A 26,450-nucleotide genomic window follows, 5' to 3' on the forward strand; every position below is an offset into this window, starting at 1 on the left:
GTATCTTAGTGTTGTTTTGATTTGCATTTCCCTGATGATTAGTGATGTTGAGCATCTTTTCATGTGCCTATTGGCCATCTGTATATCTTCCTTGGAGAAGTGTCTGTTCATTTCCTCTGCCCATTTTTTGATCGGGTTGTTTGTTTTTTTGTTGTTCAATTGTGTGAGTTCTTTATATATTATGGAGATCAACCCCTTGTCAGATGTATGTTTTGCAAATATTCTCTCCCAGCTGGTTGGTTGTTTGTTCATCTTGATTCTGGTTTCATTTGTCTTATAAAAGCTCTTTAATCTGATAAAGTCCCACTTGTTTATTTTTTCTTTAGTTTCCCTAGTCTGGGTAGGCATGTCATCCGAAAAGATTCCTTTAAAACCAATGTCAAATAGTGTGTTGCCTATATTTTCTTCTATAAGTTTTATAGTTTCAGGTCTCGCCTTCAGGTCTTTGATCCATTTTGAGTTAGTTTTTGTGAATGGCGATAGCACATGGTCCACTTTCATTCTTTTGCATGTGGCTGTCCAGTTTTCCCAACACCATTTATTGAAGAGACTTTCCTTTCTCCATTGCATGTTCTTAGCACCTTTGTCGAAAATTAGCTGTCCGTATATGTGTGGTTTTATTTCTGGGCTTTCAATTCTGTTCCATTGATCTGTGTGTCTGTTTTTGTACCAGTACCATGCTGTTTTGATTACTATATTGCTTTGTAGTATGTTTTGAAGTCAGGAATTGTGATGCCTCCTGCTTTGTTCTTTGTCTTTAGGATTTCTTTAGCTATTCGGGGTCTTTTGTTGCCCCATATAAATTTTAGAATTCTTTTTTCTATTTCTGTGAAGAATGTCATTGGGATTCTGATTGGGATTGCATTGAATCTGTAGATTGCTTTAGGTAATATAGACATTTTAACTATGTTTATTCTTCCAATCCACGTGCATGGGATATCTTTCCATTTCTTTATGTCATCGTGGATTTCCCTCAATAGTGTCTTGTAGTTCTCATTGTATAGGTCCTTCACCTCCTTGGTAAGATTTATTCCTAGGTATTTTATTCTTTTGGATGCAATTGTAAATGGTATTATCTTTTTGAGCTCTCTTTCTGTTAGTTCATTATTAGCATATAGAAATGCAACTGATTTTTGTAGATTGATTTTGTACCCTGCAACTTTGCTGTAGTTGTTGATTGTTTCTAACAGTTTTCCAACAGATTCTTTAGGGTTTTCTATATATACAATCATGTCATCTGCAAATAGTGAGAGTTTCACTTCTTCGTTACCTATTTGGATTCCTTTTATTCCTTTTTCTTGCCTAATTGCTCTGGCCAAAACCTCCAGTACTATGTTGAACAGGAGTGGTGAGAGTGGGCAGCCCTGCCTCGTTCCTGTTCTCAGAGGAATGGCTTTCAGTCTTTCCCCGTTGAGTATGATGTTAGCTGTGGGTTTGTCATATATGGCCTTTATTATGTTGAGGTACTTTCCTTCTATTCCCATTTTATTGAGAGTTTTTATCATAAATGGATGTTGTATCTTGTCAAATGCCTTCTCTGTACCCACGTAGAGTCTTAATCTAGTGTACAGGCTTTTGTTTTGCCTTTTTGTTTGTTTGGAGTTTACAGAGTACTCGCATATTATCCATGATTGAAGTATCATTATAGCTCAGTAAGGTTTCTCCAGACTTGAAAATCCCTGGTCAGCAGAGATAAACCTGGCACTATTTAGGAATGAGAGGTATTATTAACGGTTCATGCTCAGAAGACATTCTGCCCCTGGTCATGGGACTGCGCTGGAGCACCATTTGTCAGAGAGTCATCTATCAAATCATTCACAGCTGACTTTGGGGACTGGGGGGCAAGAGTTGGAACGCAGTGGTAGAAAGATGGCATTTAGTTTTGGAGTTTGTGAGCAAATATTTTCTATGTGGATGTCTCTTGCTCAGCCTGTACAGTAAGTGGTATTAGAGACAGCTGGGTATAGAGATAATAGTACCTGTGACTAAATATGTCTTCTAGCTGTCAAATTGTTTCCTACCTCACATCCCTTAATTCTATACCTTTTATATGTCATTCATTACCTCCTACTCCTCAAATAGTTCAACTTCATTTGTTCTTTGTGCCCACATTGCGCTCCATGTAAACTCTAAACTACACCTTTGTTTACAGAGGCCTGGGATAGTAATGCCAGGTTCTTATGGTTAAAATAGAATTGATGATTTTAGCCATTTAATTTCTGATAAATAGGATCGTGTAGGTGGACGAGTTGCTACATTTCGCAAAGGAAACTATGTAGCTGATCTTGGAGCCATGGTAGTAACAGGTCTTGGTAAGTAGTTCTTAGTTTTGTGCTGTAACAAGATCTGAGACTCAAAAGACTGTTAAAGCTTATTTTTTAAAGCCATAGATGCAATTTTAAAATATATTGGTTTAGGATACTATTATTAGTGTTAGTGAGAGGTAAATTGACAAATAGTCTTCCTGAAAAGATATAGCAATATGTATCTAAATTGTGCATACATTTTGACCTAGCAGATTTAGTTCTAGGAAATTATCCTAAGAAAATAGACAAGTGGAGTATGTTGTGTTTGGAACATTTTTTGTGTGTGTGAGGAAGATCAGCCCTGAGCTAACATCCGATGCCAATCCTCCTTTATTTTTGCTGAGGAAGATTGGCCCTGGGCTAACATCGTGCCCGTCTTCCTCTGCTTTATATGGGACGCCACCACAGCATGGCTTGACAAGCGGCGCGTCAGTGCGCACCTGGGATCCAAACCTGCGAACCCTGGGCTGCCACAGTGGAGCACACACACTTAAGTGCTTGCGTGCGCCACCAGGCTGGCCCTTGGAACATTTTTTAGGGTGGCATAGCGAAACATTAGAAACCACAGATTAGAAGATTAAATTATTATACAGTGAGAACTAATAGCCACTAAAAATTACGTAGCTCCATGATAATATGAAATGACGTCCACAGTTTATTGCTAAGTTGAAAAAGGATTATAAAACAAAATATGCGTTATGATCCTTTTGTGTGTGTATGTCTATAATTTTATGCACATAAAATCTAGAAGGACTTGTAATAAAATGTTAACTAACTTGTGGGATTATAGGTAATTTGCTTTCTTTATCCTTATCTTACATATTTATTTTACTTGGGGCATTTTTTGGATATATAATTCACGTACTCTAAGCCTTGAGTAAAAATATTTTTGCTTTAGGATTTTTGTCCTCTTTTCATAAGTATGTTGAATTTAATTGTTTAAGTTTTTTCTAGGAGGGAATCCCATGGCCGTGGTCAGCAAACAAGTAAATATGGAACTGGCCAAGATCAAGCAGAAATGCCCACTTTATGAAGCCAATGGACAAGCTGTAAGTTGAGGACAAACAGAACTTTTCAAAACTTCTTTGGTTCAGTTGAAAACAGTTTTGGGGAAGTGTGTTGATGAGTATACACAATAAATATGAACTGAGGGTGGAAACTGATGTGACGTTATTCTGATTGTTCATTAATTCTGAACTATATAGGAACGGATTATTATTGCATAGATGCAAACTTACATGCCTCTTTAGGCATTTATCATTAGACATTTATTGAAGGCTAGCTAGACAAGTTAATCTTTTTATTTGACTGTGGCCATCTACTCCAGGAGACCTGTGGAATTGACACCTAATTCTTCGTTTCTTTGTATTGTGCCTCTCGTCATGTGCTTTAGCTCCACGTGCTCTTTATGACTGCAGGTTTGTGTGTGTAGGCTCAAGTTTTTCATGGGCTAATAGCCAAATGGTGGTACTTACCCAGCTGCTAAGGGCAGTTAAAGTGTTTGTTGAGCGGAGGTTAGGAGCTTCGTACACTTAGTGTGGCAGTAGCATGGAAGTGATGTTCAGTATGGGAGAGGGAGAGTAGTTGAACAACTGTATGATAGGTTTAGACTATGTCAGTCAGTTCTGATGTTCAGGGGTGAGTGAAATTCAAGAGTTTGTGTTCAGCAGAAGTTTTACCAACTTCCCTATCAGGAGTGAGGGAGTCCCCAATTCTCAGGATATAAGCACATTATCATCTTTATATTTTGAGGAAGAGAAGATTTGCTATGTTTATGGCAGTTTAGCTGTTGTTACTGAAAGTGGTAGGATCCCACCTCTTGAATTTTGTGTGGTAAGGTCTCATGAGAGATCCTCACCTATTTCTGTCTTCCTTTAGGCTTTATGGGGTTCGTATCAGAGAAAGATAGACTTTCAGAGACTTTCCATCCCCACCATTCTGGATCCAGGGTTCTTTTTTTTTTTTTTTTAAAGATTTTATTTATTTATTTATTTTACCCCCAAAGTCCCAGTGGATAGTTGTATGTCATAGCTGCACATCCTTCTAGTTGCTGTATGTGGGAGGCAGTCTCAGCATGGCCAGAGAAGCAATGTGTTGGTGCGCGACTGAGATCCGAACCCGGGCCACCAGCAGCGGAGCGCGAGCACTTAACCACTAAGCCACGGGGCCGGCCCTGGATCCGGTTCTTTTGGGAGGGGGTTTAGCCTTCTGGCAGAGTAAACAAATAGAATAAGAGAAAGAAAAAGGGTGAAATAGGGATTAACTCAACAATTCAGTAAACTTCTATTCTGTTACTCTGCAAAGATCTCTAAAGGATATAGAGATGAATAAGACAGTCCCTGTTATATGAGACCCCACAGTCTAGTGGGGCTTATACACAAATAATTATTTTTTCCTAACTTTTTATTATGGGAATTTTCAAATATATGCAAAAGTAGAAAGAGTACTATGATGGACTCTCATTTTTTTTCCAATCTTGTTTCATCTATCCAGGCCTTGTTTTTTGGTCTGGAGTGTTGTAAAACAAATCAGTCAAGTCAACAAGTATTGAACATCTGCCCAAATCTAGGCACTGTTCTAAGCACTGAAGAAATATTTTCTGCCCTCAAGGGGCTTAAATTCTACTGACTCCAAGAACCTAAGAGCATCAGGAACAATAGATATCGTTACAATTTAAGTGTTTTTTTTTTTTTTTTAAACAACCACAAACATATTACACATATACCAGTAACACAAAGTCAAAGCAGATTTGCCAATGGTTAGATAGAAGGATAAATTACTATAGAAGAGCCAAGGGGGACACAAAGAGTGCCGCTGGAGGTGGGAGGAGCAAGAATGAGAAGGAGAGCATTTGTGAGGGTGGCTTAGGACTTCAACGTGTGGTTGTGGAGGGAAAGGCATTGGAGGCAGAAGTAGGTTTAAGTCTAAGAGAAGTCTCTGAAGGAGGGTGGGGTTATACTGGTGAGGGTAAGATGATATAAAGCTAAAGTTTAGAGTAGAGGATGTTGCTTACTAGGCTGATTTGTAGGTTGGGACTTGAGAGGGTCAAGAGCAGGGAAAGTGACGTGACCGGATAGGTATTTAGGTAGATAGGCAGTGATGTAGAGAATTGAATTGAGGAAGCAAGGCCTCTGAAGTGAATATTACCTTAGTGCTCAAGAAGTAATGGAGTCCAAACCAAAGATTATCACTGATCTTAGAGGCAGCCTTTTTCTTTAGACCTTCCTAAATGTAGAACAGATCATTTAGTCTTTCTAACAGTAAAAAGAGAGTTTTTTTCTAGTAGAGATATCCAGAGAAGTTGTCTACTTTCTTCTAGATGGGCTTTAACAAATTTTTAAAAACCATTTGTTTCTAAATAGTATACCAGTATTCCCCTCCATTGTGGCCTTGCAACCAGCTACCAATCCATGAACTAACTGTTGGTCGCCAGTATGGGATGAGATAAATAGCTTGCGCAGGAATGGAAATAAACTACGTCATTAACCATGTTGTTAGTTCGGATGATGACTTGTGTTTTTGGTAGCAAGACTTTCTCAGTGCAGGAAGTGGTGTGTTCGCTTATGTTGTGGCATAAGCTCCTGGTCTCACCGGGACCGGCTCTGAGTAGCGCTGTAGGAAGTAGCTGTTAAGCTAGTGTGTGGTTTTCAGCATTTTGTATGCGGGGATATTTTTCCAAGTGAAATTTGTAGTTGTCATTCAACTCTCATCTTAACAGGATTTTTCTAAGTTGGTTGGTTTGTGTTTGGTGCAGTAGCCAAGCAGTAAGGAGGATTCTTTAAGCATTCTCAAATTTGGGAAAAAATTCTTTGCAGCTTTGAATTGTGCTTGCCTTAAATTAGTTAATCAAACATAGGAAGGCATGCTCATGTTTCTGTATCTTGCTGTTCCCAATAGTCTAGCTCAGAGTAGGAATGGACAGCTGTTGACCAATAGACTGGCTTGTGGCTTATAGGACAAGTACTAAGAGCTGATAGCCCCATTAGTTTATGCTTATAATTACAAATATGTTTAGAAATCTCAGGAGTGAGTAGGTCAGTTGCTTCATTCTCCCATTTTGCAGAGGAAGAATCCAAAGCTCAGACATGTGTTTGCCTAAGGTCGTTATAGTTAGTAAGTTGCAGAGCCGGGATCCATTCCCTGGTGTTTCAGCTCAAATTTCTGTACTTGTTCTGCTATTCCTGGCTGATATTTCAGGGAACATAGGGCTAAGGGGAAGTGTGTGCAACTCTAACTGCCCATGTGACTGCATCAGCTGAGTCTCCTTCTCAAAGAGCTTTCTTTTAATAAGTTACTCTCAGGAGGCAGCAAGGCCCACCTAGAGTGGACATTCACTCAGCCATAGATTTTTCTTTAGTCAAGTGTCAAATGAAATGGGATTGTATTCCTCCATTCTTTGTGGACAGCCTCAGTGGACAAGAGGGTGATTTGATGGTTCTGTTGTTAGTACATAGAAATTAATTATCTCATCCTATGTAAGGCCAGCAGTTAACTCAGAGTTGTAAATGTCACTTAGAATATTGTCTTAAAGACATATCACCATACTCAGCCATTTTTTTGCTATAGGAGAAAACCACATAGTGGGTTTTTTTTTGTTATCTTATTCTCGTTTTAATCACAATCACAAGAATCCCTGAAAGAGTTTACTTCTCTGTACTCTCTGGTCCTGCATTGGCAGCTAGAGTGTTGAAATTCTGTGTTTTTGACAGGGGAGCCTTATTTTATGGCTCTGATGACTAGAACAAGGGCTTCCCTATTTGGTTCTGGTATAAGATATCCCTGTAAATAGAAGTGTCTTCCAACTTCCAAGCCTGTAAAAACAGAGCTAATACAGCAGCTGCCCTCAGATTGACTGATGATGGAGCTATACTCTGAACTATACTGTAATCAGCGTTAACTGGATATGGAGAAGGTTGGGAAATAGGGTAATTCATATTTCAGGAACATTTTTGGAATCACCAGTGAGGGGACTGAAAACATGGATTGATGGGGGGACACGGGGGAAATGACTGAATGTTTTCTGCATCTCCTGTACACCAGCTAGTAACTCGGGGGCTTTAGATTCTAGTTTTGTCTTTGGCGTTTTTTGAGTCATGAAAAGGTAATCAAATTCTTATAGTGCTGTAGCATTCAGAGGACAGAGCAAGAGAGAGATTGCCAAGTAAGATCCAAAGACTCAGTAACTATTTGGAGAAACGGATTTTGATTTTCGTCTTGGGAATGGCTCAACTGTCATCAGAAAGAAAGATAACACCTGAAAGGTAACGGGTGCCAGGTCTCTTACAAAGACCATTAATTGGATATACTCAGTACCTGTCGTAACTTAGCAAATTTTCACCTGTATTCATATAGAGTGGTGCTTAGGTTACTATGCTTTTGATACAGGCTTTCAGTTTTCACCTTCCTTTACAGAAACATCTTTGGTGTCTTTAAGGCAATCTTTCTCTACTCTTTAAAATCACGATTGCCAATCCCTGCTTTTTATAAATGTAAAAATCGCATGCCTTCCTTTAGTGTTCCTTAAGTTGCAAAATAATTATTTTCCCCTCAAATGTAGTTATAATACTGACTTTGCTTTTCCAAACTATATTAACTTATCCATTTAACAAGAATTTACTGAGTGCCTCTACTGTGTGCTAGAAACTGCTAGAGTGAACTCCTTAGACGTGTGTGCCTTCTCCACACAGCTTAGTTGCTGCTTTAGGGAAGTCAGTTATTTACATCTCCTAAAAGATTCCTTAGGAGGTAAAAGAGGGTGAGGGAGGCAGCAGCCTCCATTTGTAGAATCACATTGAATTTTATTTGGACTGAGGATATACCTGTTGTCTTTATTCTCCCTTTAGGGATAATAGCTGTATCTCATTTCCCGTAGCTATTTGAGAATCTGAATTAGAGACTCTTCAGATGTAAATGTCTTCTTCCAGGTTTTACCTAAGTAATTAATCTTAATCTTTCACTTTATCATAATTCTAGAAGAGCATGGGGATGGGAGAGATGGAGATTGACTGTAGCCTCTGTTGGCCAGATTTGGCCATTACAGCTTTTTTTTAATGTATTGTTCTTCCTGAGGATTTCTCTGGCTAAATCTCAGAACTTTGTGTACCCAGAACGTAGCTTCACTTAACTCCATTCTGCTCTGCTGCTAGAGAACTTATGGAGACTGGAAGTAAGATAGATGGATAGTGTTTTTGAAGACCTAAAGGGCTTATGGTGATAGAATGCAACCAGAAGTGGAACTAAGGAGAGCTGTCCTTCCTGTGAGATGACTTCTTGCACGATCAGGGACCCTTTCCAGAAAGTTTTCTTGGCTCTCCCTAAATTTATTCTGCATGGGCTAGACACACAAGCTGCCCCTCCCCCAACCATGTTTAGGGATGCTCCATATAATCTACAGGACTAAAATAATCAGGATTGTACCCATTTAGAGCAGTAGGATTCACCAAATTCTTAGTCTTGAAGGAACCATTTATGTCGAGCCTTTCATAGAGAAATAAATGGCTTTGAAAAGTCATAAAGTCTTTCAAGTGATATCCTTTTTGTTTGATCCTTTGCTAGAAAATTGTATCAAAAGTCCTTTCCCAAAAAACTGCTTCTTAGTTTGCTGTTATGTGTTCTTGCTATGTTGTAACATAGAAATCCAGTTGCCATCAGACATGGTGCTTAACCCTTTGTAATCATTTGCTGAGTTCCTTTCTCAGGATGCAATTTAAGAACTTAGAATAGACTGGGCAGGTAAAAGTAAAATTATCAGGGCCAGCCCCAGTGGCCTAGTGGTTAAGTTTGGTGTGCTCCACTTTGGCGGTCCAGGTTCGGTTCCTGGGTGCAGACCTACACCACTCATCTGTCAGTGGCCATGCTGTATCAGGTTTGTATCACATACAACATAGAGGAAGATTGGCAACACATGTTAGCTCAGGGCAACTCTTCCTCAGCAAGAAAAAAAAAACACTAAAATTATTGCATCTTGTGTTGAGAGATTGCTAGTATTTCAACTCCTTTCTGTAATTATTTGTGGAACTAACAGAGTCCGAGGATTCTCACCAAGGGGAAAGAAATGAGTCGAAACAGGTATTTAGGGGGTACTTAGGGTAGTCAGTTGCTAAAGTTCTTTTCATTGTCTGAGTTTGTCAAATAGAACATATTTAACTCCCTTAATTGTAGAAAGAGATTCAAGATTTAAATATATTAAAAACACATTTTGTTTTTCTCCCAGTCAGTGTTGGTTTCCTAATGGACTAGTATTTTATTTTCCAAATATTCCTTTATTTTCAAAGTGGAATTATAAAGTTAATGGGGAAAAAATCCAGGTTTCAAAGCTATGCCTGGTCTCACTAGCAACATTCCTGTGATTGCTGAACTAGGCAGAAAGTGGATGGGGCCTGATGCTGGCTGTTGCTTGTAGTCTCCTGAGTGAATCCTCGAGTTAGAGCGGTGTACTGGAGATGCAGTCCTGTCATCCTGGTGTCAGTCAGCTGTGGCAGTGATCTTGTGGTTTGGTTTCTGTTTGTTTGATTTGTTTTCCTTGTTACTGTTCTGTGTTTTTCCTTTTCTCTTTTATTGCATTTTGCTTTATTCCTCACTGCTTTCTGACACCATCTCCCTTTACCACCACCCCCAGCCCCAAATTGCCTTTCTTTTTGCCCATTTCTATGCCTTGACTTTTCCATTTTGGTCTCTGTACAGTCTGTTCCTTATTTCTCTGGTGGTTGCAGCTTCTGAGCTAACAGAATGCTTCTGTCATGCTGTGTGTTTAAAGCCTTAATTTTATTGCTGTCCTACAAAACTAAACTTGACGTGGCTGTTGGGCTGTTATTTACAGTTTATTTCTCTCTCTGCTGCACTGGTTAAAAGGACACTGTCAAGGTATTTTTTTCATAATTTTTCAAATCATTTTCCTCACTGTTTATTAATAACCCATTGAAAGCTTGAAACTTAAATCTTTCCCTTTCAAAAATCCTCTCCATCATACATTCACACTGGTTTGTTGTTGTAGAGTTGCGCCTATATGTTGGGCTGGTGCCATTTGAGTTTTTGTCATTAAAAGCGCATGTAAAAAGTCAGGTTTTTTTGTGGAGGGTTTGGGTGGACTAAAGGGGAAAGTGTAATGAATCAAGTGGGCTGCTGAGTAAACAGAGGGAAGAAACTAAAGGTCAAATTTGGTTCCTCTAACCTTGACAGTGTCCCTTTAAATATTTCTCTACCACACACCCTGGACCCCAGTTACTGAGCCTGAGTGCTGCGTACTTTTTTAGTATGAACTTCCCTATGTGACTGTCACCCTAGCTGCAAAGATTAAAGCTTGTCTGGAGCAAGCCATCCAGTTGACACTGGAAGAGCTTTAATCTATGCCATTTGCACACTTGTGTATTGGCACTTTCTGCCCTATTGTAGAGGCATATGTGATCTGGTCCCTCTTGCATCCTCTTGCTAGGCATTTTAGAAGCTATTCATAGAAATATCACCATTTTGTACTCCAGGAAAAGCAGTCGTGCACATTGCATCTTTGATCAATTAAGATCTCATAACTATGTAGATTTCATGTTGAAAATGTAATTGTTTCCTTTTTTAAAGGAGCACCAAATTTAGAGTTTCTGGAACCGTCTTTTATAACATCATTGCAGGAATTACACCAAGCAAAATGTCAGCATTGCTATGAGCTGCTCTATGTATAACCATCACATCAGTGAGGGAAAGTAACCAATGAGGAAGTAAAGGATACTGCTGGCAAGAGGGTCTCTTCCATCAGCTCTGAGAGCTGGGTAATAGAACAGGTAGGGAGGTCACCAAGAGCTCTGTTCTTTGGCCGTGGAGTTGAATGGGTAGGTCAGATGTGTTTGATCCACCAAGTCCTAGGAACCGCCCTGATGTATAAATGGCGCCAAGCATCCAAAGCCTGATTCTCTGCCTTATTTCTCAACGTAAACCAGAAGATTCTCAGGGATTTATATTTCTTAAGCTAAGGAAGACTCTCTAATTCATAAAGATTTCCTGATCTCTCCTGCGTGTGGCCTTTTAGAATGTGATGCTCTGCAGTCTGATTTTGATTGAATCACATATGGTGTCTGTCTTATTTCCAATTCCAAAGGAGAGTTGCAGTCCTTTTCCCTTCCTTTTTTTTGGTGCAGATTGTAGTTCTCACCATATTCTTTTTACCACAGCACGGCTCATCTCGCAGAGTTACTTGTGTCACTCATCAGCGAAGGGGCAGAGGCTAGTGCTTCGAAATTGTCCATTTTATTGGGAAGGGCAAACACTAAGGAATTTCAAACGAGAGGTAGAGTCTTAACTGTGATGATCTTGTCCACAGTCAGTTACCTCTGATTATAAAAGATCACTCCTCCTTCGCTTTAGTGTTTATTCGAACTTATTCTAATGTTTTGTTTCCTTGTTATTAATTTTAACTGTAGAATTCAAAAAAATTCCATTATTTTGAATCCCATTTCCATTGATGCTCAGTTTATTATGGCAAGAAATGCTTGCCTTAGACATGGTTTTTCCTTCTCTCTGCTGCTGCCATGAATGCAGCAATAGAATTGCAGATACGGTTTACTTTGGGGCTGAATTAAGCAGTAGCAGAGGGATTTGTGTCAACTAACTAATGGTATCAATAGGCAGGGACACAGCAGGGATTAGGAACGTGGTCTTAGAGCTTGATGATCCGTTCTTTTCCTCCACAAGAGTGAGCCAGTCCTGGAACCTCAATCAGTCATAGTCTAAGAGCTTTCGACATTCAACTCTGAACTTAATTGGTGCCATAAAACACTGTTACTCTGCAAAAGAATTAAGGTGCCATTGTGTTCTTTTTAATAGCCATGAATTTCACTTCTCTCTTCCCTACTCCCACCTGAAATTCTGTCATCTTTAAGGGGAAGCAGATACCTTGGGCTTCTTGTTTTTCCATCTTGCCCTTGTTCTAGAAGGTCCTCAGGTGTGTTGACATAGGTTTTGTTCTCTGGGACTTTCCCAGCGTGTTGTTTGCATGTCAGCCCAGCTGATCTCAGTGCATGTCAGCTCCAGGGCACCTTGTGCTCCACATAACTTCAATTAGCACCAGTGTGAGCCCTGTGGCTGTTAATAGGATGGAATCCCAGCTCTGAGGGCAAAACTGGGAGAACAGAAAAATATCAGGGCCAAAACATTTCATTATCTCATTTAATGGAATTGACCACTTCATAGAAAACAAAGTTCAAATCATTGTCCTCAAAGGTTTCCTCTTTGAGATTTTGACCTTTTAAACTGTAGAGCATTGTGTTTTCATGGATGGTTATGTTTAGTCCTATAAGGACCAATTCTGCTATACTTCGGATTTTCAGGTTCCTAAAGAGAAAGATGAAATGGTAGAGCAAGAGTTTAACCGGTTGCTAGAAGCTACATCTTACCTTAGCCATCAGCTAGACTTCAATGTCCTCAATAATAAGCCTGTGTCCCTTGGCCAGGCATTGGAAGTTGTCATTCAGTAAGTACTTTGATCCTGCTTATTATATAGTGAATTCCATTTAGAGATTTGCTATTTATGTTTTAAGTTTTTCAGCAAGTCTTATTTGAGCTAATTGTTATGTGAAATAGTTAAATGCAAAAGTAAAACCGTTTGAAATAATTTCGTGATCCTTAAGGCCCCTCTCAATTCTAAAATTCAGTTTTTACGGTACTAAACTATATTTAACATAGCCTAGAAAATAATTTGCCACCAGCCAACTTTCTTGTTCCAAAGTGTTAGAAATTTCAGTGGGCCTGGATGCCATTGAATGTTTTTGATGAGCACCTGTCTTGTGCTGCAAAGCTGGCTATGTGGCCAGAGCATACATATTGTCTCTCTTAGGTTACAGGAAAAGCACGTCAAAGATGAGCAGATTGAACATTGGAAGAAGATAGTGAAAACTCAGGAAGAATTGAAAGAACTTCTTAATAAGGTGAAATTCTATATTTTCTTCATAGCTGAAATGCATCAGTGGGGGGGGGAGGCCTTTAATTTAGAAATCTTAAAAGCATTTCTGTGTCGTCCGTCGTCCCCCCCCCCGCCGCCCCCGCCCCCGCCCCCACACACAGGAGAGAAGCTCTGCACAGCTGGGACTCGTTATTCTTAAGAAAAGGATGACTAGTAAAAGGCACTGTTTCATCTGTCTTTCAGTATGGCATTATCAGTAAATTATTGCCAGAGAAAGTAGATCTTTCCTGTGTCAGGTTCCCTTTGGCTATTGCAAAGGTGGCCCAGTGTCCTCTGCTGAATTCTAGGATGAGAGGGAGATCAGCTGTGCTGGGGTCAAGTTCCCACTGATGAAGACAACACGTCAGCAGGCAGGACCATAATTCATTGCCATAGTTATTTCACTTGAGGAGCCAGTATGGGGATATTCCCCAATGGTATGTCTATTGAAGGCCCCTTCCAGAGCCCTGGCTCCAGACTGGGAAACATTTATTTTTCCTCATCCTGCCAGCTGCAAACATAACACCAGCTTAAGGAGAAAACATGAAGTGGGACAGCCCCCATGGTGTCTTGTGACTGGACTCTTGCCTCACTGTCTCACTGTGCCTCATTTCTTCATCCTGTCAAACAAAGAGGTCTCGGGCACACCTTCTTCATGCATTGTGGTATGGATGAAATGAGAAGAGTGGCCGGATAATAGCCAATTGGCAGGATAGCTCTGGGGCCCCCAGTCTCAAGCTTTATCCGTCACCCTGGTCCTGTGTAGTACTATCAGAAACCTGAAAAAAATAACAGTAGGAATGGATCCTTAAGGTTCTTTGTGTGATGATTTGACCTTTTACATATTTAAAAAACAAATCATGACAGTTTGTTTCCTAAATCAATAAGTTTAAGTTAAATTGGTGGTAGTTTGTTTTTCCTAGAAATTAATTTAATTTCAATTTTTATTTATTTTTATTAACGGGGCACTCCTACTTCTCCCATGTTTTGAAAGACAGAGCCAAACTTATTTATCTGATAGTGATGTGATTCCTCCTTCTTGAGCCATATAGGTTTTTTTTCTGTTCTAAAATATCACGAATGTAGAATGGGTATTTAAGAATTCCAAGGACCTTACATTGTAACCTTGCTTTGGTATAATAGCAGTTTAGAGGAGGAGCCAAAGCACGATTTAGAGATGAAATACTTCACTATGTGGAATGGTAAATGTGTATTTTTCCCTCATAGATGGTAAATTTGAAAGAGAAAATTAAGGAACTTCATCAGCAATACAAAGAAGCATCTGAAGTCAAGCCACCCAGAGATATCACTGCTGAGTTCTTAGTGAAAAGCAAACACAGGGATCTGACTGCTCTGTGCAAGGTGTGGTATACAGACATGCCCAGTTGGTTTTACTTGGAGTCCTAAGAAATAGTATAGATCTGGGAAGCTTTGAAAAGAGAGCCCCATAGTAGGAAGAAGAGGGTTTGATACACAGGAGCCATGGGGACTTAATGGGTTAGTTTGGTTTAAGATCTGCTTTTTCTGCAGAATTCTTAACCTTGTTTTCACAGTCTCATCCTTTAGCTTACTTACATCTCAGTTTAGCCCTCTGTCATAGCTTCTCCCTGACAGTTTAGAATAAGGATAATGAACATGGACTTCAGAGTCATTTGGAGTCATACTGTCTAGTTGAAATCCCTAACTTAGTATTTCCTAGCCATGTGACTTTGGACTCCTTAATCACCTCATCTGTGACATGGTATTAATACTACCTCACTTGTAGGGGATCTAAAGTGCTTATCCCCTGCAAGGGACATGGTAAACTCACAGGATGTGGTAGTTGCTATTCTTTGTCATCCTTACTTTGTACCACACTAGTATATTTCTTCCTTTATTTCCTCCTCCTGCATGCCCCCCCTTCACCACCACCATCTTAATTCCAGGGTCACATTGTAACTTGTCATCAAGAACAACTGTCCCTGAGCCCTGACTCAGCCTTAAGCTGGGGCACACTCGTAGATATGACCTGGACAGGGATGTAGTCCAGGCCTTATACTTTGTGGTGTAAGTAATGAGGTGGGTCTCTGACCCATCAAGATCAACCCATTTCTCTTTATTTTATCAGGAATATGATGAATTAGCTGAAACACAAGGAAAGCTGGAAGAAAAACTTCAAGAATTGGAAGCCAATCCCCCAAGGTAAGGAACACACACAATCGTTGAGAAAGATAGCTTTTACTGTTCTTTCTGTTAGGTTTAGAAAGAAAATTATAAAGCACCATGGGCTTTTATTTATGTTCAATGAATGGATTGTAAATTGTGTAATGAAGATACCTGTGTAGATAAGACTACTTGTCAGGTTCCTAAATCCTCTATTCTTATATTTTAATGTGTAAGATTGTCCTTTATACTTAATATATTGTTTTTGAAAATATAGCCTTTCTCCATAAGATTTGATATTTGAATGAAAACGTAGTCAATGAAGATTGTCTTCGAGTGGTGTAGAGGTGCTATTGCTTTAAATTCCCATAATTCTGGGGACCAGGAAAGCATTACACTTTATTTTCATTGGATTTTTGATAGTGAATATTTTATGTGCTGATACTGTGCTCCATGTTGCATCTGGCCTCCACATGTATCTACTCTGTTCTGTAGTCAGCGATGCTATCCTTTCTTGCTAGTAAGTCCCTGCTTTTTTTAAAATGTAAAACAAATTTTTTTACAACGAATAAGCTTTTATAATGCAAGATAACAGTATGAAGAATCCATCCACCCACCCCCGACAAATGAAGCCCAATTGTAGTTTGCTTTATGTAGTGAGCCTGGCACTGCTCTAGGCACCATGAATAAAGGAGTTAAGACAGATAAGATCTTACTTTTTGACTTAGAATTTCTTCACATAAGGCAAAATCCCAGGTTTAGGTTCCCACACAGTTACTGACATCATCCACATCAGCCCACTGAGAATAGTAGTAATGTCCTTTAATAACCTTGTGCCCCTTTGTTCTCATTTTGCAGTGATGTATATCTCTCGTCAAGAGACAGACAAATACTTGATTGGCATTTTGCAAATCTTGAATTTGCTAATGCTACACCTCTTTCTACGCTCTCTCTTAAACACTGGGATCAGGTAACATTCCTTTATCATTTATTTTGTTGCGTGTGTCTTTGAAAGGGCTCTTAAGAGAAATTGTTAATTTGTTTGATGTGTGTTTTTAAACAGCTTTATTAAGAGACATAATTTACGTACAATAAAACTTACCGATTTTAAGTGAACAGTTTGATGTTTTGCCAAACTCCTATAGTCTTGAACCACAACCACAATTAAGATATAGGACATTTCCATCATGCTGGAAAGTTCTCTCTTGCCCTTTTGCAGCCCTCCCGCTCCTGGCCCTAGACAACCACTGATTTGCTTTCTGTCACTATAGTTTTGCTTTTTCTAGAATTACATATAAATTGAACCATACAGTATATAATCAGACAGCATATAGCCTTTCGTGTGTGACTTCTTTCACTTAGCAGAAGTTTTTGAGATTCGTCGTTGTTGCATATATCAGTAGTTTGTTCCTTTTCGTTGTTTAGTAGCATTCTGTTTTATGGATATGCCACAGCTTGTTCATCCATTCACTGGTACATTGATGGACATTTGGGTTGTTTCCATTTTTTGGCTATAAATGACTGAATCTGCTGTGAATGTAATGTCTTTCTCTTGGGTAAATATCTAGGAGTGAAATTGCTAGGTTTACAGGCAGTAGATTTTTAACTTTATGAGATTTCCAAACTGTTTTCCAAATTGCATTCCCACCAACAATGTTCTCAAGTTCCATTGCTCCACATCCTCACCGATGCTTGGCATTGCCAGTTTTTAAAATTTTAGGCATTCTAATGGGTGTATAGCAGTATTTCATTGGGGTTTTAATTTTCATTTCCCTGATGACTGGTAATATGAAACATCTTTTCATGTGCTTATTGGCCACTCGTATGTCAATTCTTTGGTGAAAAGTGTGTTCAGATCTTTTGCCCATTTAAAAAATATGGTTGTCTATCCTCTTACTGAATTCATTCATTCATATGAGTTCATTTTGTTCTTGAAATTCTGGATATAATTCCTTTGTCAGATTTATGTTTTGCAAATATTTTCTTCCAGTTTACAGCTTGCCTTTTCATTTTCTAAATGGTATCTTTTGAAGAGCAAAAGCTTTTAATTTTATGAAGTCCTGTTTATCAACTTTTCCTTTTAGACTTTGTGCTTTTTGTATCCTGAAAAATCTTTGTCCAAACCTAGGTCACAAAGATTTTCTCCTGTTTTCTTCCTGAAGTTTTATGGTCTTAGCTCTTATGTTAGGTCTGTGATCCATTTTGAGTTAATTTTTGTATATAGTGAAAGGTGAGGGTAGGGTTCATATTTTTCCATATGCTCATCTTATTAATTACTCTAACACCATCCTTTTTCTTCATGTCTTGGCACCTTTGTTTAAAATCAGTTGACCATGTGTGAGTCTGTTTATGGTAATCCTTTCTGTTTGTCTGTCTGTCTGTCTATATGCCACCATCACACCGTCTTGATTACTGTGGCTTTCTGACGTCTTGAAATCAGGTAGTGTAAGTTTTCCAACTTTGTTCTTTTTTGAAATTGTTTTGGCTATTTTAGGTCTTCTCTATTTCTACAAAAATTTTAGAATCAGCTTATCAATGTCTACAAAAAATACCTTCTGGGATTTTTGATTGGGATTGCATTGAATGTCTAGATCAATTTAGGGTGATTGTCATCTTAACAATATTGAATCTTGTAATCCTTGAACATGGTATATCTCTCCATTTATTTACGTTTTCTTCAATTTGTCTCAGCAGTATTTTACAGTTCTCGGTGTACAGGTCTTACACATCTTTTGTTAAATTATTCTCAAATATTTTAAGTGTGATTCACTTTTGAACTGGTGAGAAATCATGGGGCTTGTTACATGTTGAATGGGCCAATCTCTAAATCTGAGACTTTGGCCAAATTTGTATACAAGTAAATGTTAAATTTTTACTTACATATTTCCATTGTACATTTTCCTAGTAAAATTATTTTGACTTAATCTTTAGATAATACCCTGGTATTCTTGAGTATTTGAATTACAGTGAGGATTGGACTGGTTAGTGGTAAAAATCTTGCAGAATGCCTATGATTTTTCATGTAAATAGTAAATTAGACCCTTCCTAGTCACTGATTTATCATTTGCAGTTCCAGTTTGTATCCATTTGTAATCGTATTAAATTTTGAATGTGGGTGATTTGAACTGACCTGTATGGGGAGCAGGTGAGTCAGTCACTAAGTAATGAGAGTTTTGCTGCCAGCCTGGTATTTTTATCTAATTCCTAAGAATTGTGGTATGTTTTCCCCACAAATTTCATGAAATTAGACATACTGACTAGGCTTCAGAAGTTTCTCTGTATAGAAAGATTTTCAGTAAATTCAAAGAAATGAGATCATTTTGGGAATCTGTTCCAGCCAAATCTTGAATTCTTTACTATATGGATTATCTTGGGCCAGTCTTTATAATCCTAGATTGCCTTCTTCTATTTGACCTACTTTAATTTTGGAAGTCTTCCTCAACTTTAAAATCTGTAAGTTGAAGAAATAAAAACTGATTTTGCTCTTAGGTAAAAGAAAATGTAATTAGGATGGTGAATTAGATATCCTACCAAATTGATATTGCGTTCAAAAGTCAAACAAACAAACTTTTATGATATCTAATCAAGGGAATTTACTGAATCAGCTTCCTTCCCTCTCCCACCCCACATGGATAGTCTGGACTTGGTGGTGTAGGACTGTGATGATAAAAACTCTATCTAGGGAAAAAAGAAACTGCCCTAATCTCACTACCCAAAGATAGCCATTAGGGACATTTTGGCATTTTTTTCTTTTCCCTTCAGTTTCCTGGGGCAGCTGTAGCTGAATAGTGAGTGATTGTTCTTTAATTTCTGCCTTAGAAATTGACTGTTTCCACAGGCTGGTGTTTTTCAGTGTTACCTATCTTATAGAACTTATAATGGCATAGATGAGGAAAATGTGAAAATATGTCCTTTTCTCTCCTCTTTAGGATGATGACTTTGAGTTTACTGGCAGCCACCTTACAGTGAGGAATGGCTACTCATGTGTGCCTGTGGCTTTAGCAGAAGGCCTAGACATTAAACTGAATACAGCAGTTCGGCAGGTTCGCTACACAGCTTCAGGTATGTTACTGCTTTCCTGGTAAGGTAAATGTCTTCCTCTGAAACACGCTACTGATCTTTTGTTGAGTTTGACCTACAGAAAAAATATTGGGTACATTTCCTGATAGAATATCTTATAAACTAGGACTCCTAAATAAAAAAATTTGCGTTTACAAAAGGATTGAGCCTGTAGGGCCTTTGGACGTTCTGATCTCATTATTGTATAAACCAGAAAATTGAAGCAAGTTTTAGTTTCCAATTTGTGCATGAATTAGTTTGGTATTATAACAGCCAGTGAGTTTGGATCCAATTTTGCTAAGTGTATTCTTAAATACCAGGATTTGGGCCCCTCTCCAATGGGACCCACTCATTATATTTCACCATCTGCATTTTGGTCTTTGGATCCATTCTCGCTTTTCCTATTCAGGTGGGCTAACTACTCAGGCTGGTTTCTAGTTCTGGGAGCAGTCCTGCTAATAAGTGACTTCAAAGGTGGAATTGTCCTGTGGTTCCTATGGCAGTAGGCTCAGTGCTTATTATTGCTGGTTTCAGGGTGCATTTAATGTGCAGTGCAGAGAACCTGTTGTCCAGCCACCTTTGGAATTGATAGTCTTGAACTCCTTATGATAGCTAGACACCCCCTCTCTGAGGGCCCTCATAATAATGGAGATGTGGCCACCAATCTTGCCCTCCATGGCCCCTTTTCTAGAGTTGCTGAGATCACTACAAATATTTTTTTTTACAACCATTTTTTCCATTTAATTTTCCCTTCAGAGGCAGCTGCTAGCTGATAGTGTTGAGATCTGCAGTCTGTAAAGAGCCATTTGCAGGCAGACGAAGAATCATTAGAATAGCTTTTCTGTCCTTTTCCCTAGTTCTGCGGCCACAGAAAATGGGCTTGTGCTGAGCTCTCAGAATTTATTTTGAGCTATTTATATATATTTTTTGAAATTATATCAATAGGCATTCATTGAAGAAAAAACACAAATTAAGAAAAATTAACCTCTTTTCAGTGCCTTTTCTGTGGTCAGCTCTGAGCTCATTCATATTTTGGCAAGCTCTAAGCAGCACAGTGCATTCTCAAGGATAGCATGCTCCTCACTTCTAGGCTGCATCCCTTAGATCTGCGCCACAGTCTTCTGGTATCATTCTGAGAGGTATTGATTCTATTAGAGCAGACATTTTACTTTTAACTTTGGTCTAAATTTACTTAACTTTGGTAAATGATAAGGTCCTTTTATTACTCCAGAAGATCACCAGTGTATCAGGAAGGTAGGACAGTATGGTGATAAAGATCAGGGTCTCGGAAGTAGACTCTTAGTGTTTGAATCTTGACACCTATGTGGCCTTAAACAAGTTACTTCACCTCTGCCTCAGTTTTCTTCTATAAAAAATGAATAGAAAAAAAAAAAAAAAAAATGAATAGAACCGACTTCATAGACTTGTAGTAAGAATTAACTGAGATAGCACGTACATTCTACTGTGCACTAAATGTTCAGTACTTCAGTACCCTTGTCAGTACCATCCTTATCACCAATCAAGTCTTCTTCCTCCAACCTCTCTAGGATGTGAAGTGATAGCTGTGAATACCCGCTCTACAAGCCAAACCTTTATTTATAAATGTGATGCAGTTCTCTGTACCCTTCCCTTGGGTGTGTTGAAGCAACAGCCACCAGCTGTTCAGTTTGTGCCACCTCTTCCTGAGTGGAAAACATCTGCAGTCCAAAGGATGGGATTTGGCAACCTTAACAAGGTAACTTGGCCTAGGCACCCCTCATCCCATTGTACAAATACCAGTCATACTGCCCTCTGCTCAGAGAGAAGAGGGGTTTGCATTTTTGTACATTTTGCTGTACTCTCATCTCTGTGATAACAGGGTGATGCCTGTCAGTTCATTCACTTCACTGCCTGATTATATATAAAGTGTCCATGAGGATTTAGTCTTCCGGGGTCACTTTGCAAACCCAAGCCTAAAAAAAGAGAGCTCTAAATGTTGTCCTAAGTAATACATTTATAATAGGGATTTCTAGGCTTGTGTTGAGAGTAGATTAGAAGAAACTTGAATAAGATTGAGGAAGAAGTACTTCCTGCTGAGGCACAGCTGTGCTTGAAGCCCTCTTTTCTGAACTGTCACCAGCTCTTGTGCTCCTTTTTCACAATAGGTGGTGTTGTGTTTTGACCGCGTGTTCTGGGATCCAAGTGTCAATTTGTTTGGGCATGTTGGCAGTACCACTGCCAGCAGGGGTGAGCTCTTCCTCTTCTGGAACCTCTATAAAGGTAACTGCTTTCTACTTCTGATCTTTTTCATATCCTTATAGGAATAGAGAATTAGGAATATTCTGGTTTTTCTCAAATATATGTCTTGATTTTTCATTAACTCAAGAAACAATTTCTGAAATCCCTTCTAGGTGCTGGGGATATGGGGGGAAAAAAACCCCTGCCTTCAGGGAGCTCACAACCTAGTGGGGGGTGCAGTAAGGAGGTAGGCAGTCTCAGAACAGGGCAGTAAGGAGTGTGACAGAGTGAAAGCCCAGGGCACTGCAAAGGACAACAAAAGGAAGACTCAGCCCAGCCAGGAGGGCCGGGCCCGGGCAAGCTTCCTGGAAGGGGAAGCTTGTATTCCTCGTTCTCGGACTTCTGCGTCTGACTTGCCCCTGAATCTTTGATTACTTCTCTTAGAATGTATTTATCAAACTCCGACCTCCTGTTTTACTTCCTTCTGTAATTGGATTGCTCTTAATTCTATATAGAGCTAAAAAAAAAGGGGGCGTATATTTAGACCCTACGTCATTCCAAAAAAAGAATGTAAAACATTCTACCGTGCAGCAGTATGAAGAGGCATGGCCTTCACAATGCAGACGCATCAGTTACCCATCACTCTCCTCACTGCCTAATATTGAAACATCCTTCACTTGGCCAGGCCACTACCCTCACAGGGGGGGCACTTTGTTCCCCGGGCACATTGCTTTCCCACAGCAGTGGAGTGCTCTTTCCCTTTCCCCCTCCAGGCCATCAAGCCCTGTCAGTGGTAGCCGCACTCTCTCTCTCAGACCTGTTGACTTCTTTTCCGTTGCCCCCACCCAGTCCAAGCCACTCTCACCTCTTACCTGTTCAGTTGCCAGTAGTCACTAACTGCTATCCCTGCCTCTCTCTTCGGATAGCTTTCCACTATTGTGGCCGTTACAGAGGCTCGCGTGGTCCAGCCCTTCGCTTCTACTTCAGCTTCCTCACTGTGCATCCCCACCACCCCTGGTATCCCCCCTCCCCGGGCTCCAGGCACACTTGTCGGCTCTCTTGGAGTCCTGTGATGCACCGTACTGTTTTCTCCTTCAGGGCCTGCGTGTCCTGTGGCCTGGGGCTGGAGTGCTTTTATTTCTCTTTTCTTCTCATCGTGGCATACTCTACCTGCAGCCTTCAGGTCTTGACCTAAATGTCACTATTTCAGAGGACTCCAGGACACACATACCCCCACCGCCTCAAATCTACATTAAGTCCCTGTATCCTTTTCTCTGTATCCCGTGTTTTTCTTCATAGCTTTCATCACAGTTCATAAATATGTATTTGTGATTATTTATCTCTTGATCTGTGGAGTATATAGTCCTGGCTTTTATATCCCCAGCATCTAGTACTGTGCCTATCACATAAGCCTGTTGCATAAATATTCACCAAACAGGTGAGTCAAGGTAGTGATGGGCTTGGAGGGGCCTGGGATAGCTAAAAGGATGTAGCCCTTGTCATGGAGCTATCTAAGGTGGTTAGGGCTAAGAATTCTATGCCTAAATATAGGGATACTTGTTAGTTTTCTTTTGTTAGCAAAGTCTGAAATTACATCTTTAGGACTTCTGTATTCTGCAAAGTGATAAGCAGTGAAATACGTGAGTCACACCTCACTCACTATAGTTTACTGGCTCCCTTTTGGGGATAGATTTCAAGTTGCTGTTTCGGAAACGTAACTTGTCTTTAGCATGAGTGGTGCATGTCTGTTGGTCATCAGATTTCAGAGCACCAAGTATAATGTGGGCCTGATGAAGTTCTTGAGCAAAGTCTGTAGGAATACCCTGGAAATGTCCTTTTTGTTTCCCTAGCTCCAATACTATTGGCACTAGTGGCAGGAGAAGCTGCTGGCATCATGGAAAACATAAGTGATGATGTGATTGTTGGCCGATGCCTGGCCATTCTCAAAGGGATTTTTGGTAGCAGTGCAGTGCCTCAGGTGAGTGAGTGGGTGGGGGCAAGTGGGAATCTAATGCAGGGTTTGACGTTTTCTCTTAAGTTGCAGCATAGGTTCTTGGTCAGGACAGTTTCAGCGAGAATTAAGAAGTGTGTGCTGGGTTTACATGAACGCTGTTTGGTGTTCATGCCCTAAGTGTGGGATTCAGAAAAGCCCCCCAGTACATGAGCTGGGGGATTGAGATGGCTGTTTGCTGCATTTCTCTGCTTGTCTGGTCCGTTGTCTCTGCTTGTGGAATTATACCCCCACCCCTTTTAGACAAAGGGGCCAAACTCCCTCAGGGAAGTCTTAAAAGAATCTCTTAGTACTTTTTTCTATCCTTTAGGCCCACTGAAACACTTTTAGACCTTAGGATTCCTTTGAGAGGAAGTGTATTAATGCTTCATGTGAATTTATAAAAGAATGAAGGTCAAGTCCTGGGTAGATCTCTGGATTCACAGACAAGAAGGCAACACGGGAGATTCCTTGCAGGCTGAAGGCATTTCGCATTGTTTTGCAGCAGCAGCATTCATCACTTGGCTAAGTGACTCATCTCATGCCTGCTGCCTTTTTATCTCTCGCGCGTGTATCCCCACCCACTGCAGCTTTTCCATCTTTCAGAGATGACTGGTTGTCATTCGTGTCCAGAAATAACTTCTGCTCATGGTTTTTCCTTCAGCCCAAGGAAACTGTGGTGTCGCGCTGGCGTGCTGATCCCTGGGCCCGGGGCTCTTATTCCTATGTAGCCGCAGGATCATCTGGAAATGACTATGATTTAATGGCTCAGCCAATCACTCCCGGCCCCTCAATTCCAGGTGCCCCTCAGGTGAGCAACTGGCAAACTACCTGGGCTTATTGGGGAAGAGGCCAGGATCTCAGGGTAAAAATGATGCCACTGATCTTTTTACGTTTTAGTTGTTCTGTCCTTGAAGCCTTGTAGATAACGAAGAACAGAGGGAGAGGGAGGAGCAGTATTATTTGTGTCTGATTTCTCACATTCTGGCTTTGTAATCTAGGCAGTCTGTGTTCAGAATGGAAGAGTCCAGAGTATAAACCAATTACTTTTTCCTTATTCAGATTTTTGTCCCTAAAAAACAAAACCCAAAACATTTTTAATTGTACCCCATTTTGTAATGGCTTATAGGATCGTTGCAGGGTCTCAATTCACTAGGGACCTCCAGAGCATGTCCCTGAGAATAACCTTGGGTCATTATCTAGACAATGCCAGACCCTGCTCCAGAGAGTAGTAAGGGTTCCTTAGGACCCTGTGGTCATGTCTGCCCTGAGCTAAGAGGCAAAAGTGTTCCTGACTAAGAACAAATGCTATATTCTCCATGGTTCAGAGTAGTCAGGAACCCCCCCAGTAGGTACTACATGAGGCAAAGGAAGCTCTAGAACTAGGTCTCCCCAGAGTTAAACTGATAAATAAGAATAGATGCAGGTAAGCATCACCCTAGAACTAAGGCTGGGCTGAATTTTATTGTCTCGTTTCTACTTCTATCAGTTCTAGGAAAATGCATGCTGATAAGGGAGATCCTTTTTTGGTAGAATGATGGACTAGTGATGGGGTGGGGGGAATCAGCCTTCAAGGGCCAACAAGAATTTGGCAGTTCAAACACAACAAGAATAAAGGTATATTTGCAACCTGTTGATTTTCTCTTAATTTTTTTCCTGAAATAGCCAATTCCACGACTCTTCTTTGCTGGAGAACATACAATCCGTAACTACCCAGCCACGGTCCATGGTGCTCTGCTGAGTGGGCTACGAGAAGCAGGAAGGATTGCAGACCAGTTCTTGGGGGCCATGTACACCCTGCCTCGCCAGGCCACACCAGGCGTTCCTGCACAGCAGTCCCCAAGCATGTGAGACAGATGCATTCTAAGGGAAGAGGCCGATGTGCGTGTCTTTTGCCGCGTAAGGAAAGCTCTTCTAGCAATACTAGATTCCACTGAGAAACTCGCCCCGGCACCTGGGCTCCTGATCAGCTGCTGGAGCTCATGAAGGTCAGGTGGCCAAGGAGGTTGCTCTGGTTTTGACAAAGGAGGGTGCCTCCGTTGAGTGACTTAGAGCTAGGGAGGCATTAGTGTGGAAGCCTGTGTTCTTCATAAAGACTGAGGCAAGCAGGTGCTGTGAGAGAACATCTTGGTCTCTTGGTGTGTGGTGTTTTTTTTATACTTTGAGAATAAAACTTCATATAAAATTAGTCCTATCTTTCTTTTGTTTCCCCTTAGGGTTAGAGTTGTATGTAAGACAAGAGTGTTATTCCCTTTGGAAATGCCAGTTTTATGCATGTTTAAATAAGGGGGATGTTTACATAAAGGAGGAAAATGGTTAGGTCAGGTCAGAAGATAGGGTTGCAGGGGTGGGGTTCCCATAGAAGCCGTGGGCTTCCTGGTCTCTGTGGAGCTGGACTTCCCCACTGGGATTATCGGGCGACCGTATGCCAAAGATGGGAGCCTGCAAGTCAAGCATGTGCCTATTAGGAGACTTTAAATTTTCAAGATAAAACACAAGACTTGACACAAAATTTGGGTGGGTCTCTGGTAGACTATTCTTGGCTTTAGTCCCTAGATTCCCTCCATGGGTATGTGCTAACTTTCTATTTCTCTCCCAGGTATTGGTATAAAAGTTTTCAGAAGTGTTAACTAAGGAGGAGATCAAGGATTTAGGTACCTTAGCTGGTATATTAGTTTCCTGGTGGTGCTATAACAAACTACCGCTGCAGGCTCTGAGCAAAGAGCCTTTTTCAGCTTCTAGTGGCTGTATTCCTTGGCTTGTGGCCCCTTCTCCATCTTCAAAGTACGTTACTCCAGTCTTGCTTCCATCA

The 26,450-nt window shown here is 40.3% G+C and overlaps 1 protein-coding gene across 2 annotated transcripts in view; it reads left to right on the forward strand.

Moving 5' to 3' along the window:
• Positions 1 to 25,826, forward strand: part of KDM1A (lysine demethylase 1A) — a 59,274-nt gene extending 33,448 nt beyond the window's left edge. For both annotated transcript variants that reach the window (XM_058553184.1, XM_058553185.1), the window contains 13 exons: positions 2,231 to 2,312; positions 3,261 to 3,355; positions 12,620 to 12,762; positions 13,126 to 13,216; positions 14,458 to 14,592; positions 15,338 to 15,411; positions 16,231 to 16,342; positions 19,302 to 19,434; positions 20,979 to 21,166; positions 21,576 to 21,690; positions 23,499 to 23,626; positions 24,303 to 24,449; positions 25,304 to 25,826. In XM_058553184.1, the coding sequence (XP_058409167.1) occupies positions 2,231 to 2,312; positions 3,261 to 3,355; positions 12,620 to 12,762; positions 13,126 to 13,216; positions 14,458 to 14,592; positions 15,338 to 15,411; positions 16,231 to 16,342; positions 19,302 to 19,434; positions 20,979 to 21,166; positions 21,576 to 21,690; positions 23,499 to 23,626; positions 24,303 to 24,449; positions 25,304 to 25,489 (1,629 nt within the window). In that variant the 3' untranslated portion in view covers positions 25,490 to 25,826. The remainder of the gene's footprint in view (positions 1 to 2,230; positions 2,313 to 3,260; positions 3,356 to 12,619; positions 12,763 to 13,125; positions 13,217 to 14,457; positions 14,593 to 15,337; positions 15,412 to 16,230; positions 16,343 to 19,301; positions 19,435 to 20,978; positions 21,167 to 21,575; positions 21,691 to 23,498; positions 23,627 to 24,302; positions 24,450 to 25,303) is intronic.
• Positions 25,827 to 26,450: the final 624 nt, after the last annotated feature.

Source organism: Diceros bicornis, chromosome 13, assembly GCF_020826845.1.
Source record: "Diceros bicornis minor isolate mBicDic1 chromosome 13, mDicBic1.mat.cur, whole genome shotgun sequence".
In the NCBI taxonomy this organism is placed as follows: domain Eukaryota; kingdom Metazoa; phylum Chordata; class Mammalia; order Perissodactyla; family Rhinocerotidae; genus Diceros; species Diceros bicornis.